We start from the raw sequence: 19,047 nt of genomic DNA, 5'->3' as shown, positions 1-19,047 counted from the left end.
TTTAAACTTTTACTCTTCACAAAACTACTGAGAAAATGAAATGGCTGAACTCCAATTAAAAAAAAGTAAAAAAAAAAAGCAGGAGAATTGTTAAAGAAATTATGGTATATTTATAGAATTGAAAACAACTCAGCAATAAAAAAAATAAATTATTACTGAAAAAAAAAAGAAAATGAAATGGCAATACATAGACCAGAAGTAGATAGATAGGTAGATAGATAGATAGCCTTCTATAAAGTAGCCCTACTACTCCATAACTATAAAATAAACATTCTAATAAAAATGAATAAGTTATTTAAGCAGAAACATCATAGAAGATATATGAATGTGCAATAAACATGTGAAGATGTTCCCTGTGTTTAGTCACCAGGGAAATTATGATCAACATTTCAGTGGGGTACTACTACACCCACTAGAATAGTCCAAATTAAAAATATTGACCTTAGCAAGTGGTCACTTTGGAAAGTAATTGCCAACAATTAATTACACTTGCTGGGTAGTTTATTGTTTTTAAAAGCCATAAATTCAAGAAAGAAAACAAACAAGTACGGTGAGTTCGGGGAGGGCAGGGAAGAGAGGCAAACCAAGAAACAGACTCTTAACTATAGAGAACAAGCCGACAGTTCCCAGAGCCAAGGGCATAGAGGACAGGAGAAAAGGGTGATGGGGATGAAGGAGTGCACTTGCTATAATGAACACTAGGTGTTGTATGGACTTGCTGAATCACTAAATTCTATGCCTGAAACTAACATTACTCTGTTAACTAGCTGAAACTTAAATAAAAACCTGAAGAAAAAAATTTTAATAAAAGTTACCCACATACAAGCCATTTGATCTAGCCCTTCCACTCCTGGATATTTTCTCACAATGATTTGTACATGAATGCTCATAGAAGATTTATTAATAAGGGGTGACAATTGTGTCTATTCATACAATCAGATGGTCTTCCTCAATAAAAAAAAAAAAAAAAAAAAAGACCTTACTGATTTGTACCATATCAGTATGTATTTTTGGAGTCAAACTTCAAAATCATTGTGCTGAGCAAAATAAGCCAAATATATAAAAATATTTGTTATAGGGGAGGCACCTGGGTGGCTCAGTGATTGAGCATCTGTCTTGGGCTCAGGTCATGATTCTGGGGTCCTGGGATCAAGTCCCACATCAGGCTCCTTGCTCAGCAGGGAGCCTGCTTCTCCCTCTGCCTATGTCTCTGCCTCTCTCTCATGAATAAATAAATAAAATCTTTTAAAAAATTTATTAGATAATTTTACTTCTGTGGCATTCTAAAGGAGGCAGATCTCTTCTATAGTGACAGGAAGCAAATCAGTGGTTGCCCGGGGCCTGGGTAAGCATGGGGATGTAGTACAAAGGGCCCCGAGGGATATTTTGGGGCATGAGAGAAATGTTCTGCATCTTGATGGTGGTGGTTACACAACTGTACATATTTGTTAAAACTCATCAAGTGGTGTACTTAAAAAGGTCATTATATTTTCTTTCTCATACAGGTCTACATTATCCCTATGGTTTTTCATGATCCTTATTCACTGCATACAATTTGTTATAAAAAAATTTTTTAAAGCTCCATCACATTGGATCCTCTGATAAGCTGCTCTTTTTCAAGGAAAAAAAGAGTGCTCCTCGTTTTTTCCTTTCTCAAGTGCTCCTCTTCCTGCTCCTTTGTAGGCTGGTCCTTTTCTAGCCCAGAAACTCTGGGACTCCCCATCATTTCTTCCCTGGGTTGGATATCCCATGTCATCCTCATTTGGGGCTTGTTCCCTTTGATTTTGAGTCCTATAGAAAGTGTGAAGATTTCTACCTCTCCTGAATCCTATGGAAAATGTAGGTGCGTAGGGGATATTGCTTATATTAATTGTGACAATACCTTTCACTAATAACAAGTTCAAAACAAGCCTATAAAGTAGGTTTTTAAATTCCCATTATGGAGATTTCAAGACCGGCTTGGCCGAGACCTCTCCTCCCTGGCGTGGCTCTGAGTGTTTATTACAATGAAGAAATCAATAATTTCAAGACACCAAGCAAATTATTGGAAAAAAGAAATCTGCATTATGTTCAACTCCATGTATAAATATTCTTGCCTCTCCATTTATGCAGAAGCTTGACTTTGGTACTGGGGTAAATGTGTACCTTATGAAAAGATCTCCAAGAGGTTTGTCTCATTCTCCTTGGGCTATGAAAAAGATTAACCCTAAATGTAATGATCATTATCAAAGTATGTATCAAAAGAGATTAATAGATGAAGCTAAGATTTTGAAAAACCTCCATCACCCAAACATTGTAGGTTATCGTGCCTAAACTGAAGCCAGTGATGGTAGTCTATGTCTTGCTATGGAATATGGAGGTGAAAAGTCTCTAAATGACTTAATAGAAGAACGAAATAAAGACAGCCAAGATCCTTTTCCAGCAGCCATAATTTTAAAAGTTGCTTTGAACATGGCAAGAGGGTTAAAGTATGTACACCAAGAAAAGAAACTGCTTCATGGAGACATAAAGTCTTCAAATGTTGTAATTAAAGGTGATTTTGAAACAATTAAAATCTGTGATGTAGGAGTCTCTCTGCCACTTGATGAAAATATGACTGTGACTGATCCTGAGGCCTGTTATATTGGCACTGAGCCTTGGAAACCCAAGGAAGCTTTGGAAGAGAATGGCATTATTACTGACAAGGCAGACATATTTGCTTTTGGCCTGACTCTGTGGGAAATGATGACTTTGTCTATTCCACACATTAATCTTCCAGATGATGATGATGATGAAGATAAAACTTTTGATGAAAGCGACTTTGATGATGAAGCATACTATGCAGTTTGGGGACGAGGCCACCTGTTAATATGGAAGAACTGGATGAAACGTACCAGAAAGTAATTGAACTTTTCTCTGTATGCACTAACAAAGATCCTAAAGATTGTCCTTCTGCCGCACACATCGTGGAAGCTTTGGAAATAGATGTCCAGTGATCCCCGCATATTCATGACTACTGCCTTTACATGTGGCTCATGTATAGAACTGTTCTGTTTACTCTAATACACTACAGAGTTACTATGATAAGCTGTAATTATTAGACTTTTTGGAAGTGACCCACTTTAGGACCACAGTGCCTAGTTAACATTTAAACAGCTGTATTTGTTAATATGCTTCTGATGACAAGCATTTGAGATTATAGGTTTTCTACCAAGTTCAGGAAACTAGCTACTTATGTATTTGAACATTTATATATATATAAAACACTAGCGTAATACAATGCTATAAACTCTATGCCTAACATTAATTTGGATCGAGTGACCATCTCTTTTATTATTTCTCAAAAATTATTTTAATAGATCTATTGAAATTAGCACTTTGTGCCATACAAAAAGAAGTCTACGTTTGCTTATTTTTTAAGCCATTTAACTTTTTCCTGGCCTTGTTTGGCTGATGTGCTTATTATTAAATATGGTCACCAGAAGCTGAGAGAATATGGCTCATAAGACTAGCTTCCTGGGTATTTAGATGCTTTTGGTTAAGGCTTATCTTGTTCTCTCCATTCTCCCCAGGTCTTTGGCTTTCGCTTTAATTTATTAGATGTATTTTCTGTTTTGAAATATTTTTTTTATTTAGTAATCTATCTCTTAAGTATTTAGTTCTGGCATAAAAATAAAATCCTAGTAGGATGATATAGAATAAAGGAGACTTCAGTTAAAAAAATAAATAAATAAATAAAAAATAAATAAATTCCCATTATGTAGAGAAGTAAACTGAAATGGAAGGCAACTTGCCCCGAGTCTCACATCTAGAAAGTAGTAGAGCTAGGATTTTCTCCCAGGATTTTCTAGCCCTAAGTCTGATGTGCTACCATCCTGAGGTCTTACCATACATCAGACGCCGTACTGAGCTCTTTACATTATCATTGCTATCCATGATCCTCACCATATTCATCCAGAAGGTGTTGACATGACAGCTGTTGTCAAATATTGAAGAGCTGCCATAAGGAATAAAGAATTAAGCTTACTAAAATAACCACAGAGATCATAACTTGGATCAGTGAGAAGTTACAAGGAGACAAATGTTGGCTCAAAATAAGATAATTTCTAACCATCTGAGCTGGCCCAGATTGAGTCTCTTTGTAAGATAATGAGCTCTCCATCCCTGGAGATACACAAGAAGAGTCTATCTGCTCAAAGAGACTTGTAAAATCAACTTTTTTGTTTTGTAAGCTGATAACTGGGGGAGGGTATCAGGATGAACTCACTATGACCGGGCACAGTGCTTGCATACAGAATCTCATGGGAAAATATGATGTACACATCCTTATTTATTTGACTAGTGAAGAAACTAAGCTCAGAAAAATCAACTAATTAACCTGATAACATAATTAATGTGGAATTTTGAGTCCAAGTCTATCTAATTCCAAATCTCACAAGGTCAGTCAGACTAGATGAAAGGATTCAATGCCCTTTCATCCTTTCAGCACCAAGATCTCCTCTGAGACCCATCCCATCCCCACAGATATCTTTAAAAGACCCTATCCATTTAATTAACTGCTTCTACCAAGCATCAGTGGTTCATCACAGGGCAGGCTACAGCGCTGTCCACTAAAAGGAAAGGGCTTGTAGAATTCCATGCGAAAGCAGAGGCACACACCACTGCCAATAGCCAGTTCCGATTTAAGATCAATGCGTGTTAATATTAAAAACTGCTCACAAGCCCCACTGAATACCTTCCAAGATCCTTTCTGAATCAGGAACCTCAAAGAAAGATTAATTTATACAGTGCGTATTGATGTTGCTGCTTAGGGAGAAGCATTATTTTTGACTGAACATTTTTTGATGTTCAGTGAGCTCTTTTTCTCCACCTCCTCCCTTCTTGCTTGATGCAACCCCAATCTTGAACTTTATTCAAAATCCAACTAAAACCTGGTCTCCTCCCTGACATTTCTTGCCTTGGAGTTCCTACAGCACTTGCATTAAAGCAACAATCTCAAACTCCTGTCTTGTAACCTTCTGTGTCTTGCCTTCCCTTGTTTTCTGACAAAACCCTGTAGGGTCCTGTGGGAAGATTCCCAACCTTGAATTTGGTGCCATGTATTCATTAAGATCTTCTAAATTGCAGGCACCAGAAACCAACTCAGTCTGCTTCAGCAGAAAAGGAGATGTATTGGGACGCCTGGGTGGCTCAGTGGTTGAGCATCTACCTTTGGCTCAGGGTGTGATCCCAGGGTACTGGGATCGAATCCCACATCAGGCTCCCTGCAAGGAGCCTGCTTCTCCCTCTGCCTGTGTCTCTGCCTCTTTCTGTGTGTCTCTCATGAATAAACAAATAAATAATCTTAAATAAAAGAAAAGAAAAGGAGATGTATTGGTTTAGGTGTAACAGAAAAGTCCCTGTGTATGCGGGTGTCAGACATGGCATAATGTGGTAAGACATAAAAATTATACCAAAACTTGATGTCATTCTCCACTAAGGTGACCAGCGGTCTTAGTCTGCTGGGGGACTAAGGGCTTCCGGTGATGGGAGACTCTCAGTTTCAAAGTCCCAAGCAGACCAAGACAGGCCGGGCACTTAACTCTCTCCACCTCTTGCTTCCATTTCCCTCTGCGCTAGTGCCATCTTTAGGCAAATCCTCTGTGTGGTCTGGCATCGCAAGGCTCCAGTATCTACACAGGTAACGATTCTAGTGGGAAAGAATTTCTCTTTCACGGGGTTTCATCAAACTCTCAGAATGGTGTCTCAGTGGCCTAGCCCGGATGGCAGGGACAATCCCCAAGCCAATTCCCGTGGCCGAGTAAAATCGGAGACACTGACCAGGCACAGGATGCGTGCCCACCTCTAGGACTGAGTTTTAGAATCAGCTGTATCAAAATGAACAGACTTGAGAATGAAAGAGAGATGAGTCCTCAGAGGGAAATCAAAAGGGAAGGGGATGTTGTGGGCAAGCAAAACAATGCCCACTACAAGGGTGACGTGGCAGAAAGAGCACTGGTCACGGTGTCACACAGATCTGAGTTCAAGTCCCAAATCTATCATTTCCAAAGTAACCCTGCTGAGCTCCCCAGGGGCAGAGGAAATGGGGGGCTGGGGAGGGGGGAGTGCACAAGCTGATGGCCATTGTAAGGATTAAAAGCATAAGGTATTGGGGCACCTGGTTGGCTCTGTCGGTGGAGCGTGCAACTCTTGATCTCGGGGTTGTAAGCTCAAGCCCCATGTTGGGTGCAGAGATTACTTAAAATTAAAATCTTAAAAAAAAAAAAAAGCACAAGGTGTTGAAGGGAACTGGCAAGGAGCAGATGCTTGCCCAATGCTCTTGCTCACCACATTTGCCTGGAAATAAACAGTCTTAACCAGGCATCTCCAGTGGCAGAAACCAAGGACATCTTTCATAATATGTAGTTGAGTAGGAAATGGTTTCTGTCTTAAAGCAAGTGTGATTCTGGAGTTATTTTGAAAGAATTAGCATTCAACACTTCTACTTACCCTGAGATCCTGCAGCAAAAAATGCATAATCTCATTTTTAGAAAAAGTGATCTAAATACATGAGAGAGGATATGAGAACATTGATGTTGATGAGAAGCATTTTACTTTCCTCAGGATGTTTAACTGGACCAGTCCTCTAAAGACACTAAACTGGGGCACCTGGATGGCTCAGGGGTTGAGCGTCTGCCTTTGGCTCAGGTCATGATCCCGGGGTCCTGGGATTGAGTCCCACATCGGGCTCCCTGCATGGAGTCTGCTTCTCCCTCCTCCTGTGTCTCTGCCCCCTTCTCTCTCTATGTCTATCATAAATAAATAAATAAATAAATAAATAAATAAATAAATAAATAAATCTTTAAAAAAAAAGAGTGAGGTAATTTTTTAAAGTTATATTCAGGGGATTCCTGGGTGGCTCAGCGGTTTGGCGCCTGCCTTCAGCCCAGGATGTGATCCTGGGGTACCGGGATCGGGTCCCGCGTCGGGCTCCCTGCATGGAGCCTGCTTCTCCCTCTGCCTGTGCCTCTGCCTCTCTCTCTCTCTGTCTCAATGAATAAATAAATAAAATTTTTTAAAAAGATAAAAATTAAAAAAAAAAAAAAAGACACTAAACTGACTAGTCCTTTAAGCAAGATTTTCAAGCCCAAAACCTGAGAGAGGTATCTGGATCTAGCCCTGAGAAAACTTTGCAAGGATATTTGTAAAGGATGAAGACTAAATATTCACTTCTTTCCATAATCCATTTTGTATTTGAAATTGTAGTTATTATTGAGGGGAGAGTTAAAAGAAATGCTCTATCACATCAGAGTTTTTTAAGGCTCTTTGGACATCATCTGACCTACCCCCTACTTTACTATTAGGGAAACCAAGACCACATTTACCTACCAGTACAACAAATGCACCAGGACGATTTACTCTCCAGAGCCTCTTCATATGCTGTTTTCTAGGCTTCCGATATTCATGGACCCCTCCCCCATGAATCTTTCTAATACATTTTGCTCCTTCACAATTCAGTTAAAGGCCACCCCCCTGAGAACCTTTCCCTGATACCTTTCACCCTAGGTTGGATGAGGTGGCCCGTCACAGTGCACTCAAAGTCACAGTGGACAGTAATCATTGATTTTCTAGTTCTTTCTGTCTATCCCACTCACCACCCTCTCACCCTGAGCTCCTCAGGGGAAGAGACAAGTATTACTCATGGCTGAGTCCTCAGTATGTAACACAGGGCTTGGAATAGACCAAACACCAGTCATGCCTTATTGTCAAAAAGACCAATCTGGCTGGTTCCATTTTGTAAGTATGTGGCAAGTCTCAGTATTCCCACCTTACGAGACAAATTTGGCCCAAATAGGAAAGACGTAACTGAGCTCAACCACAAAGATGGAATGTGGCATTTTATATTTATCTAACACACACTGCCTTCTGTGCGCTTGGCAAAGGGTATACTGAACACATTTGTTACTTCAAGAAATAAACAGGTGGACAATTTACTAAGCATCCACAGTCAACAATAACAAAGGGAGAAGTGACTCCAGAAAGGGACAAGAAAAAGGTTCAGGAAAGGGCTAGTTACTTCTGCCCTGTAGTGTTTCAACAGACAGTAGAGAGAGGAGGTCGTCTCAGTGGAGGGAACAGCATGACCAAAGGGCTGGAGGCAGGCAAGTGGCATTGGATTAGGCATGTTCGCACCAAAATCTCGGCTCTACCACTGGCCATCTGTGGGGTTGGCAGGCAGGTGAGAGATGTGAGTGCAGCAGTCCTGGACCATGTATGGGAAATGCTGTGCAGGGAAGTGACCTGTGGAAAACGGGAAGGTTGGGAGAGCTGTTAAGGAACCATTTCTAGTCTTCTGGTGTTAAGTGAGAGTCAGAGAAGCAGCTCTAAGCTCTCGGGAGAGGTTAGAGACCACCCTCATCCCTTCTCTGGCCTACTCTGGCAATCTAGACTATTGCCTTCGTCCCCTACACTACCACATCATCGATTCCAAGGGCAGGCTGAGATGGGCTCCCACAGCAGCTCCCCACGCCTTGCATGGCAGCCATGAGGAAAACCTCCCAACATGTCTGAGCTCAATTTATTTATCTGTGGAATGGGGTTGAAAACATCTACCTTGAAACATAGATAAAAGGACGAGAATCACTGTTCATAAACACTGAGCCATGGGCCTGGCAGGCAGCAGATACCCCATCTACAAAATAATTATTCACCAGCCAGAAGCATGCTAGCAGCTAGTGTGAGAACCATATGGGCAAGTCAAAGTAAATTAATTAAACTGAGTATAAATTGAATCCCTTCCAGTTTGTCCTCAATAGTAATAAATATTCATACTTTTGTAGAATCTCACATTTTTCAAAGTACCTGTCTCAATTTATCTGAACAACAAAGGAACTAAGAGGAGTTTTGCTAGGACTTTCAGAACCGATTTTTTAGTATTTTGGAGACGGTCAGAAGTTCTCCAGAGGGACTTTGGTGGGGGCAATTCTTACTATTCACAATAATAAATGTCTCTTACATCTCTCGAACTGGTTTTTGAGACTCTTATCTTTGCACATGCTGTTCCTTGTGCTTGGAATTCTCTCCCCCACTTCCTCCTTTCCCTGTGAGCCCGGTCCTGGCTCCACACAGTGAGCAGAACTGAATATGCCCAGTCAGGCCCCCAGGTCCACCATGTTCACTGTGGGACGTGGCACAGACTGCTGGGCCTCTTCTGTTTCCTCATGTGTAAAGTGGTAGTAACAATGGTGTGTATCTCCCATTGCCCCTTTCCCATTTGCCCCTTTCAGAACTGTCATGACTCCCAGGCTTGCCTCTGGTGCAGTGTAACTCACACCCTTTGGCCCACCAATTCCGCTTCCAGGAATCTTGAGGACCTATAATCTTAAATGAACTCAAAGAGGTTCATGGCCACACTGTTGATGTTAATTACATTTCCAAATAACCTAAATGTGATGAATGCTACAGGTTGTGATAGTGACTAGGCCTACTATGGTTGTATTTGCTTCACTCACCAAGGCCTGGGTCATGTCTGAGTCGTCTCTAGCCTCAGTAGCTCTAAAAGAGCCTTGAATGAAGTAGCTGCTCCAAAAACATTCCTGCTCATGTATTCAATAAAGATTTATTGGGCGCCTATGATGAGCCAAACACTCTGCTGCATGTTTTATGTGCATTATCTTATTTAATCTCCATCTCCCTCTAGAAGTTACTATTTTTGGCCCCAGTTTAAAAATGAAGAAACAGACTTAAAGAGGTAAAATCGAGCCCAGATCCTCCAGTCTTGACTGCAAGCATTAACCACTGTTCCACTGCTCTTGGTGAATGAGTGAATGAATGAATACCTCTGATGATTTTTGTCTATGTCTGAGATAAACAATTGCAAATATGATAACCTTAGATGGAAATCTCTTAATGCTACTTTAAAAGGTCAGAGTCTAGAAATATTATTAATTCAATTCTATAAAGAAAATCAAGTGACTTACCAAGCCACACAGCTAATGAGTAGCAGAGTGTAACAAGAATCAGGTCTCCTGGTTCCTCATCCATATCCCTGCCCACTGCCCTTGTCTCAGCTGGAGTCCAATCACTGCAATTCATTTACAAGACATTGAGAAACTTAAGGGCCAGTCTTAGAAGAAAACGTTGACCAAGAAGAATAGCATGCAGTTGTCTACAAAAAGATTCTTTGTGGAAGGTCTTTGTCAACGAAAAGTCCATTGCCAAGTTTTTTTTATCTGGTATTCTCAGAAAGAATGTGCAAATTCAGTACCACCCAAGACAGAGCAGTTATATTTAGTCCATTTCAAACCCTTCCTGTGGTCTGTGAAATATGAAACATGACTACACTCACTGCTACCCTCACTCCAACTTTATAGATATTCTCTCTTGACTGCCCAAGTATTGCAATATTCTCTTGCTTCAGTTGCCTGATGATCCTGATCTGGTTTTTCTGGAAGTAATTTCTAGAAATGTCTCCTTTATGAGAGTGAGGGTCCAAAGTGTCCTCAGCTGCTTCTATGAAGCAAAAACCAACTTGAGAGCAAAGTAAGCCCAGGATCATTTTGATAATAGTAGTAATAATATGGAAAGATAAATAGTCCAAATCAGATGAAAGGTCTGCATTTTCCCAATTCCTCAAGAAATTGTTCAGTTCTCCTCTCTACTTGGAGATGTATAAATGCAGCTTATAATGGAACAGAACTTTTAAAATGGAGAATCTCAAATGAGTGTTGACTCAAAGTCACCATTTAACATCGCTATTCAGGAAGGAAAATAAAGATGAAGTTGCCATGGAAACCTCTGTAACACCTGGCATAGCACCTCTGACTCACACAGCTGTATCTTAAAGAAACACAGATATAAACTGATGCTTTTATTCAAACCTGAGGTCAACTGTATCTTCCTGATACATAATGAGAGGACAATTACTGGTATGCATTTATCTTTTAATAAGGGAGAAGTTTTGAGAGCAACGTAGTCTCCTCAAGTTCAGATGCATTTTTATTTTAAATGTACTCTGTATCCCAACTTGTGAAAACCAATTTCTTCCTCCACAATTATTTCTGTTCCGGGTGTAATATAGGAGAGACCTGTCCCCTCATTCAATCTTTGCAGCCTGCACAAAAGTAGGTATGAGCAACCAGCAACATAAATTTTAAATGTATGGAAGGTGGAATTTTTTCAATATGAACTGAATTTTTCAGTATGAACTGCAAAGACACCAGAAAGGCCCCCATACTGGAAGTCACAAATCTGGGTGTGACTCCTGGCTTCACCATCAGCTGGGTAATTTTTTTCTTCTCTCTGACTTTCAGTATCCTCATCAACTACATTCATTACCTATGAAAGTACCTACATCACCAGGTGAAGTAGCCATTCCATTAGATCATTAGAGGAGAAACATCTTATTGTAAAGTGTAGGAAGAAAGAGAACTGCCATTTGTTGAGTGACTATGACATGCTAGGCACACAGAAACAAGTTGCTTTTTTTCAGTGTAAAGTTCAAAACAAACATGAAACAGGGATGAGGCTGTGCAGGTCAACAAGATCAGGTAACACAGGACCTTGAATATCAAACCAAAGTTCGTGGACTTCATGTTATAGGTAACTGAAAACCACTGATGTGTTCTGAGCAGCATAGTTACATGATCAAAACTGGGTCTTAAAAGGATCTCTTGGGGGTAATGAGGAGGTAGATGGAGACAAAGGGACTGGAGGGAGAATGGCAGAGAGACTATCACAACAATCCAGGAGAGAGATGGTTAGATCTGATCAAGGATGGTGGAAGTGGAGGTACCTTTAAGGACACCTCTATGAGCAAGATGGCATGATATGGTCTGGATGATGAATCAGTAGATGGATTTATATATCTACTCAAATATATGCTGCTATGGGCTGTGGGCCCCCACCCCCCCCCAAAAAAAATATATTGAAGTTCTAACCTCAGGAACCTTAGAATATGACCTTATTTGGAAATTGAGTCTTTGCAAAAGTAATCAATTAAAATTAAGTCATACTAAATCAGGGTGCAATCTAATCCAGTGACTGGTGTCCTAGCACAAAGAAGGAAATTTAGACACAGAGACACACAGGGAAAGTGCCATGTGATGACACTGGCAGAGATTGGAGTGAAGCATCGACAAGCCAAGGAACACCAAGGATTTCCAGCAACCATCAGAAGCTAGGAGAGAAGAAAGGAAAAATCATCTCCTAGAGCCTTTAGAGAGAGCGTGGCATTATCAATATCTTGATTTTGAATTTCTTGCCTCCAGAACTATGAGACAATAAATTTGTTGTGTTGAGCTGCCAAGTTTGTGGTATGTTGTTTCAGGATCCCTAAGAAACTAACACAATCACACAGAGAGAAAAAGAACTCAGCCAACATTTTCCAGGAGTTCCGATGCTGTTATAATGATTAGGAAATGTCCTACATAGTGTGTACTAGGTTGTTCCTCCCCTCAGGACCATGGCACCCATTGTCCTCCACCTGGAAATGATGGATACGGAGGGCTCAGAGATGTGTCCCTCTCCAGGAATTGTTCTTAGCTGAAAAGAGCCACTTCACCTGATATCTTATATTCTTCCTTAATGCTGGCCATAACTACTGGTTGATGGGGAGATCCAAGGACCCTTTGCCTCAGTTGAGGACATCTCTGCAGGGCTATCCCAGTTCCCAAGCTCTTCATGGGATTTCCTGAAGCCACTATTGAACTGCATTGTACCCCATCTTCCCTCTCCACCTGATCCAGCCTCCCTTGCTTCATTACAGATTTGCTCCCGAGAGCATTACCCAGTATACCTCCTGCATACAAACATCCATCTTCGAGACTTCCTCTAAGAACCTCAACGTAAGATATCCCAAAAAATTATTTCCAGCTCCACAACTAGAATGCTGGCTATTAGCCTAAGTCTCAGGTTCCTATCTACAGAACCTATAGGGCATCTCTGAACAATAAAATAAAACCAAAAAATTCCCTCCACATAGGTAAATTTCCATATAATTTTAAAAATGAAAGCTCTGATGTGAAAATAAATCAGTTCCCACCTGCATTAAGAGAATATTAGACAATTCATACTACATTCCAGTGTAGGGCATGAAGTAGTCTTGCAGGCCGTCAGACTTTACCCCCCAAGCCACCACCATTAGCAGATGTCATCATAATTAATTACAGACCCATGGAAAGACTGTGACTCGGACCAGCCTGAGAAGGTGGAAGGAACTAGAATTTATAATGAAAATCAGTCTAGTGAGAATGAAAATAGGAAAAAGCTTATTAAAGTTCCAAGAACAAATAGAATTCGAACTGCAGAAGGAACAGAGGGCAGAAAGATATGAGGAAATGTATTAGCTCTATTCATCTGGACTAAGTCACCAAATCTCTTCATCAACAGGAATTTGATTTTAAGGACAAGAGGCAAAAGATAAGGAGGAAAGTTAGAGTCAGAACATGGCCTTTTAATTTTAAGGAGTCCAAAAATCTTCATACACACTGTGGACTCAAATCAATTGTAACTTCAGTTTGCAAAACTATAATTGTCAAAACTGTTTATCGACAGCTTAATATGTCAGAGACTATGCTGAACATGTGCCCGGGATTTACTCACTTACTTCTCAAGAGAAGGCTATAATCAGATTCTTTTTTTTTTTTTTAATTTTATTTATCTATGAAAGACACAGAAAGAGGCAGAGACACAGGCAGAGGGAGAAGCAGGCTCCCCATGGGGAGCCCAATGTGGGACTCGATCCCGGAACCCCAGGATCATGACCTGACAAGAAGGCAGATGCTCAACCACTGAGCCATCCAGGTGCCCCTATAATCTGGTTTCTTTTAATCTTGCACCCATTTTAGAGTTGGTCAATGAAGCAGAGTAAGGTAAAGTAACTTGCCCAGAATGTTACCTCTTACCCTTTTGGGATTGAAGCTTGGAGCAGCCTGGCTCCCGGGCTCCTGGCAAGGGAACTGGAAAGTGATGACTGGACTAAATTTTATAGGTTTCTGTGGCTTTTCCATCTCCCACTTTCCGCTCAGTCAGAAATCTCTCTCTTGGGATTTTTCCTTTTCTCCACATTGTGGTTTTTTTTTTAATCTTTTTATGATCTTTTTTTTTTTCCTGTTCTATTCCTCTATTCCCACCTTCTTACTGGTCTGCTTTTCTCTTTTCTCTCTCTCTCTCCCCTTCTAATTTATCTTGGGCTTTAAGGAAGCCCCTTTCTTCTCTTACTAAGTTAGGAGCCCATTAATTGAGAAATAGGTTCTAAAGTCAGATGATGATGAACACATCAGCTTTTTCCTTTTCATAAAAGTGAGGCTGAAGGACATAGCTTAGACCTGGGGACAAGTAGGTTGACAATAATCCTATGAATTGCATGAATCCTCAAAACTGCAGGGTAAAACAAAACAAAAACAAAAACAAAAACTGCAGGGTAAATGATGAAGGGAGTCTTTCTGGCTAAGCTTACCAAAAAGCAGAGAGCAGATAAATATTGTGACTTTTATGCTGGAAGACAGATCTAAAAAAGCAGAAAGAGAGAAAAAGGCTGTACAGAGCAAAGTGATAAATGTTCTTCTCCAGCCCAGTTCTAGGTAACCACAGTTCTAACTATGCCTCTCCCACTTACAAATCTTGGCTGGTTCCCTTATTCAAGATGAAATCCAAGTGCCCTAGTGAGATATTTGAGGTTCTTCCTCCCCGTCGAGGCCATTAAAGCAATTTACCAATGTTTCTAGTTCCTCCCCTTTTGGACCTATGCTACTTTCCCACTGTCTTCAAGTTATTCACGGCCATGTGGCTGGCTTTGACCAACAAAATGTGAATGGAAATGCCACAGAAACCTATAAAATTCAGTCCAGTCATCACTTTCCAGTTCCCTTGCCAGGAATGATGATGATCCAGGTGGTAGAGGGTCCGTCACCTTCAGAACAACATAGACAAGACCTTCCCCATGGTGGATCTTTAGCACAGGTAAGAAATAGACGTGGGTGTGATTGGCCACCGAGACTTGAAGGCTATTTGTTACTGCAACATGGACTGACCATGCTGATGCATGCCCTTCTGGCCTCCCAGCCACTTTTCCACATGACAGGATTTCTATACATACCATGGAACTGTTTGGCTCCATGCTTCTGCTCATGTTCATCACTCTTGGTCTTTAATCACATGTCCTTCAACATCCAACCAATCTCCAAAACCTCTTCCAAACCCAGATCAAGTGTCATTTCTTCCATGAAGGCTCTTCTGTCTCCTGGAGGCACAGGTAAATGCCTTCTCCTTTGAGCTCAGCTCAGAAGACATTTCATGAATGGGTGGGGATGGGGGGCAGGTGCAGCCTCTGGCCAGAAATGACTTGCCTGCCATCTTTTGCTATGTTAAGGACCCTCGGGCTGTGTCAAGCCCAGAGCCTCTTCTCTTCCATTCTAAATGATGTCACTTCTCCCACAGAGTAAGCAGAAGTGTTGTTAAGCGTGTTGCCACCGCACTGTGGGATGCCAGATTTGGCTTTAGCCTAAAGAAGGCACTTGGAAATTTTCTCAAGGCATTCAGCCAATGTGCCAAGCATCTTGCTTTAGAAGCTCAGGGAGGAGCTTAGAAACAGCAACAGGATGGAGAAGAAGAGGCACAGGGTGTGACATATGGTGGCAGTGGCACTTTGCCAGGGGAATAGGCCATGGGAGTAACTTGGAGACCAGATTACACACCTACAGAGGACCAGGGAGGATCAAAGATGAGCCCGGAGTGTTGTGCCAGGAACCACGGTAGAAGGCGAAGGATGGATAGCCCTCTGTCCAGAGCAGTAGTTCTCAACCCTGACTGCACATCAAAATTACCTGGAGAACTTTTTTAAATGCCAGCACTGAGTATTCCAAACTATTTAGATCAGAATCTCTGAGGGTGGGGTCCAGGCATCAGCATTTCTTCCAGAACTCCCCATGTGACTTGTGTGCAGCCAGGGCTGACAGCCACCACGCTTGAGCACAGCTTTTGCTTGATCCCAGGAGACCTCAGGAGGCTGAGAGCAAATGTAGCATGAGTTTTTTTCTGCTGCAGTTCTCACATCCTTAGCAATACCTCTATTCTATGAAATGGGAATTTTAAAAAGTCAGGGAGAGATGGGTTAGCATTTGCTGGGTGCCCTCCCTATGCAAGACTTTGATGGAACCTGCCTGACGTACATTGTACATTGTGTTCATTGAATCGCTGCATAAACCCCTGGGAATAGCCGTCTCCACTTCAACATGAGAAAACTGAGGTTTAAAGAAGTGGAATCATGTTCAGACAGCTCACAAGCCACAATCAGGTTCAGTTCCAGAGTCCTTTTTCCTCTAGGCCAATGGTTTCCAAATGATGGTGGTGTTTGAGGTGGGGCACAAGTCTGACCCCTATCTTAATTGTACATTTTTTGATTTTCAAAGCCATGGCATAGAAAAGCACAGACTCCATTGTGCCATATGCCAAACCATAGCGCCTACACACCTCCTAGTGCTTCGCCATGAGCTTGCACATTGACTCATGTCGATGCAGACCCCTGGGGGGATTCTTCTGCTACCTTTGTGGAAAATGGGTTCACCAATTAGAATGATTAGAATGACTAAAAGTGCTCCTCTTTTAAAAAAAAATCAGGCTTGGCTTGGACATATTTGCACTCACATAAAATTGTTCAAGTGAATATATTAGGGCAAAATATGTGCATCCTTGGGTAAATGCTGAATAGACCTGCTCAGGGCAAATGTGAAGGTGTCTCATCAAGGTGCCATCATCTGCCATCAAGCTGCCAAGCCAGATGTGCAACCCCAGATGAATGTTCACATGACACAGTGCATCCATGCCCTTCTAGGGCGATTGTGGGGTTTGCAGCAAGTCTGGGGCCCTCCCCTCCATTGTAAGTTCTTTTGGACAGGTCACAGGGTTGCCAGGCCTCCAACTGCACATAAAGTGTCTGCAATGAAGCTGAAACTCAAAGCTGTGATCCCAAACGCAAGAAGTTGGGCAGCTTTGACATTCATAGGATGGTCATTATTTTAACAATGAAATCATTCTATAAAATACCAAACAATGGGGATTCTAAGTTAACCCAAGTATCTATGCATTGACTTCCTTCACATTGCACACTTGCAGTTCAGAAATGCCAATACGCTGCCCATGATTTGACGTTGAAACAGAAATCACGTAGGACTATTCTTTCAAGAAGCTTGATTGGCTTAACTTGGCAAATATCCTGAGATGACTCAGTGAACTGTTAAAAGCAAACCTGTGCAGGTGGGTGCTACAGTGGTGGAGTCAGCTGGGCGGGGCGCCTCAGGAGCCTGGGGCTGGAGCCTCCCAGGCCAGCACAGACCAGCTGGGCCCCAGAAAGGCCACTGCACCCCTGAGCAAGGGGCTCCCCCTACAGCCCAACCCTGTGCCCTTCAGGCAGGTTAGGGCTCCGCAGGCACAGGGGAGGCTACATCTGGGCTGCAGGTGCAGTAAGAGGCCCAGGGATTCACGCTACCCATCTCTGTCACCTCTGAAGCAGAATGTGAAGCTGGGGTTGCATGTTCAGACAACATCCTTATGGATGACAAGTTCCAGATGTCATAGAGGAATTTCATGGATGAGTACTACCAGAACATTGAGCACACAGAAAGGAATCAACCCACCTGCTGTCTACTTTTAACAAATGTATTTCTTTTGTAGAAAAGCAGATTGAAGAAGAGCTGCTGGTGCAGTTGCCCCAAACACGGTGGCCTTCCCTGCAACCCATAGAACCGTGAAGATGACAGGGTTGGGGACGTACTTGACACGCTGCTCACATTTACTGAGTTTCAGGCTTTTAAATGCATTCTTCTAGACTACAGAACAGAAGTAGGCCAGGGACAAGACATCTGCAGTGGCTTGGTGGTGACTTTGCTGTGCAAATCATCTCTCATGCCCACTTCACAGAAAAATCTGTTGCCCCAGCTCCCTCTTGCAGACAATGGTACCCTGGCGGACCTCCCTCACCCACTAGGGCTGTAAGAGGTTTCAGTTACTGTTGACAGGAGAACCCATGGTGTAAAAGCTGACTCTGCCTGCAGCTCTTCATTAAAGTTAACTATTGAGTCGAACAGAAAATGACCTGCCCCCAAAGCACCTTGTATTCAATACTCTCCCCCAGGGTAGAACCCACTCTCGGGTTTCTACCCAAGAACCAGAGCAGAGAACCACTCTGCTTCTGAGTCAGACTTCTAGAGAAAGCTGATGTTGAGCATTCTCCCCGTGGGTCCCCCTCCAACAGCACACATGTCCATGTGTCAGAAATATGGAATAACCCATCATCACGAACCCACTTTGTCCCAAAGACCACAGCAGGCATGACTCACATTTTCTCCACGCCCCCCGCGCTTGCACTTGGGTCAGAGTTGCAGTACTTTGGACCGAGTGGTCCAGCTGGGTGAGGATGGCGTGGGAGTGATTCTCTGGGGTGACTCAGACCAGCTGCCCATCCCCCACCGCCCTTGTGAGATTCTGAAGTCCCAATTATTCTGCTAGTCTTGGCTGCGGGGAACCAACTGAGAGAGATGCCCTCGTCTGATAGACCTATGGGAAAATCCAGCCTAACACTGTGTCTGCAACCCTCTTCCTGCGTCTCCTACCCATCTCCAGGTAGCCTCCTATACCTAGAAGCCTCTCTAAAGTATTGCTTTTCAAAACAATACTTTTTACAGATGAATATTCAGGTTAACCTAGCAGATCTAACTTTGGAATTTCTTTGATTACTCCTCTAAAGATCCAACTATTATCTACTGTGTGCTTTTTGGTTGTTAGTGCTATGAAAATCAAAACTCTTTTCTGCACTGGCTTCCCTCTTTTACCGGCAGCAGCAAATGGGCATGGTGCACTGGAAGCAGACTAAAACGTCCCCCGACCTATCACCTGTTAGATGTGTTTGGGCAGCTTTGCTTGAAATCCTCTCTTCATAACTGAGTTTGTTAGGGTGGGTGTGTTTGGTTTAAAAAGCAAAGATGAGTGGGGGCCTGGATGGCTCAGGAAGTCAAGAGTCTGACTCTTGATATCTGCTCAGGTCATGATCTCAGGGTTGTGGGATCATGTGCTGCATCAGGCTCCACGCTCCGT

The 19,047-nt window shown here is 42.2% G+C and overlaps 1 protein-coding gene across 1 annotated transcript; it reads left to right on the top strand.

The window, feature by feature from the left end:
• The first annotated feature begins 2,054 nt into the window (after positions 1-2,054).
• On the top strand, positions 2,055-2,991 carry LOC100687063 (lymphokine-activated killer T-cell-originated protein kinase-like). Its single transcript, XM_038533741.1, has one exon. It carries the CDS (start codon positions 2,347-2,349, stop codon positions 2,881-2,883), a length of 537 nt encoding a protein of 178 aa, XP_038389669.1. The 5' UTR covers positions 2,055-2,346; the 3' UTR covers positions 2,884-2,991.
• The last annotated feature ends 16,056 nt before the right edge of the window (positions 2,992-19,047 follow it).

Source organism: Canis lupus, chromosome 4 (genome assembly GCF_011100685.1).
Source record: "Canis lupus familiaris isolate Mischka breed German Shepherd chromosome 4, alternate assembly UU_Cfam_GSD_1.0, whole genome shotgun sequence".
Lineage (NCBI taxonomy): Eukaryota > Metazoa > Chordata > Mammalia > Carnivora > Canidae > Canis > Canis lupus.
This window is presented reverse-complemented; position numbering and strand designations above follow the sequence as displayed.

Bases quoted from the DNA above. Each gene is read 5' to 3' on its own strand.
- LOC100687063 (XM_038533741.1), top strand. From the start codon at position 2,347: ATGGAATATGGAGGTGAAAAGTCTCTAAATGACTTAATAGAAGAACGA.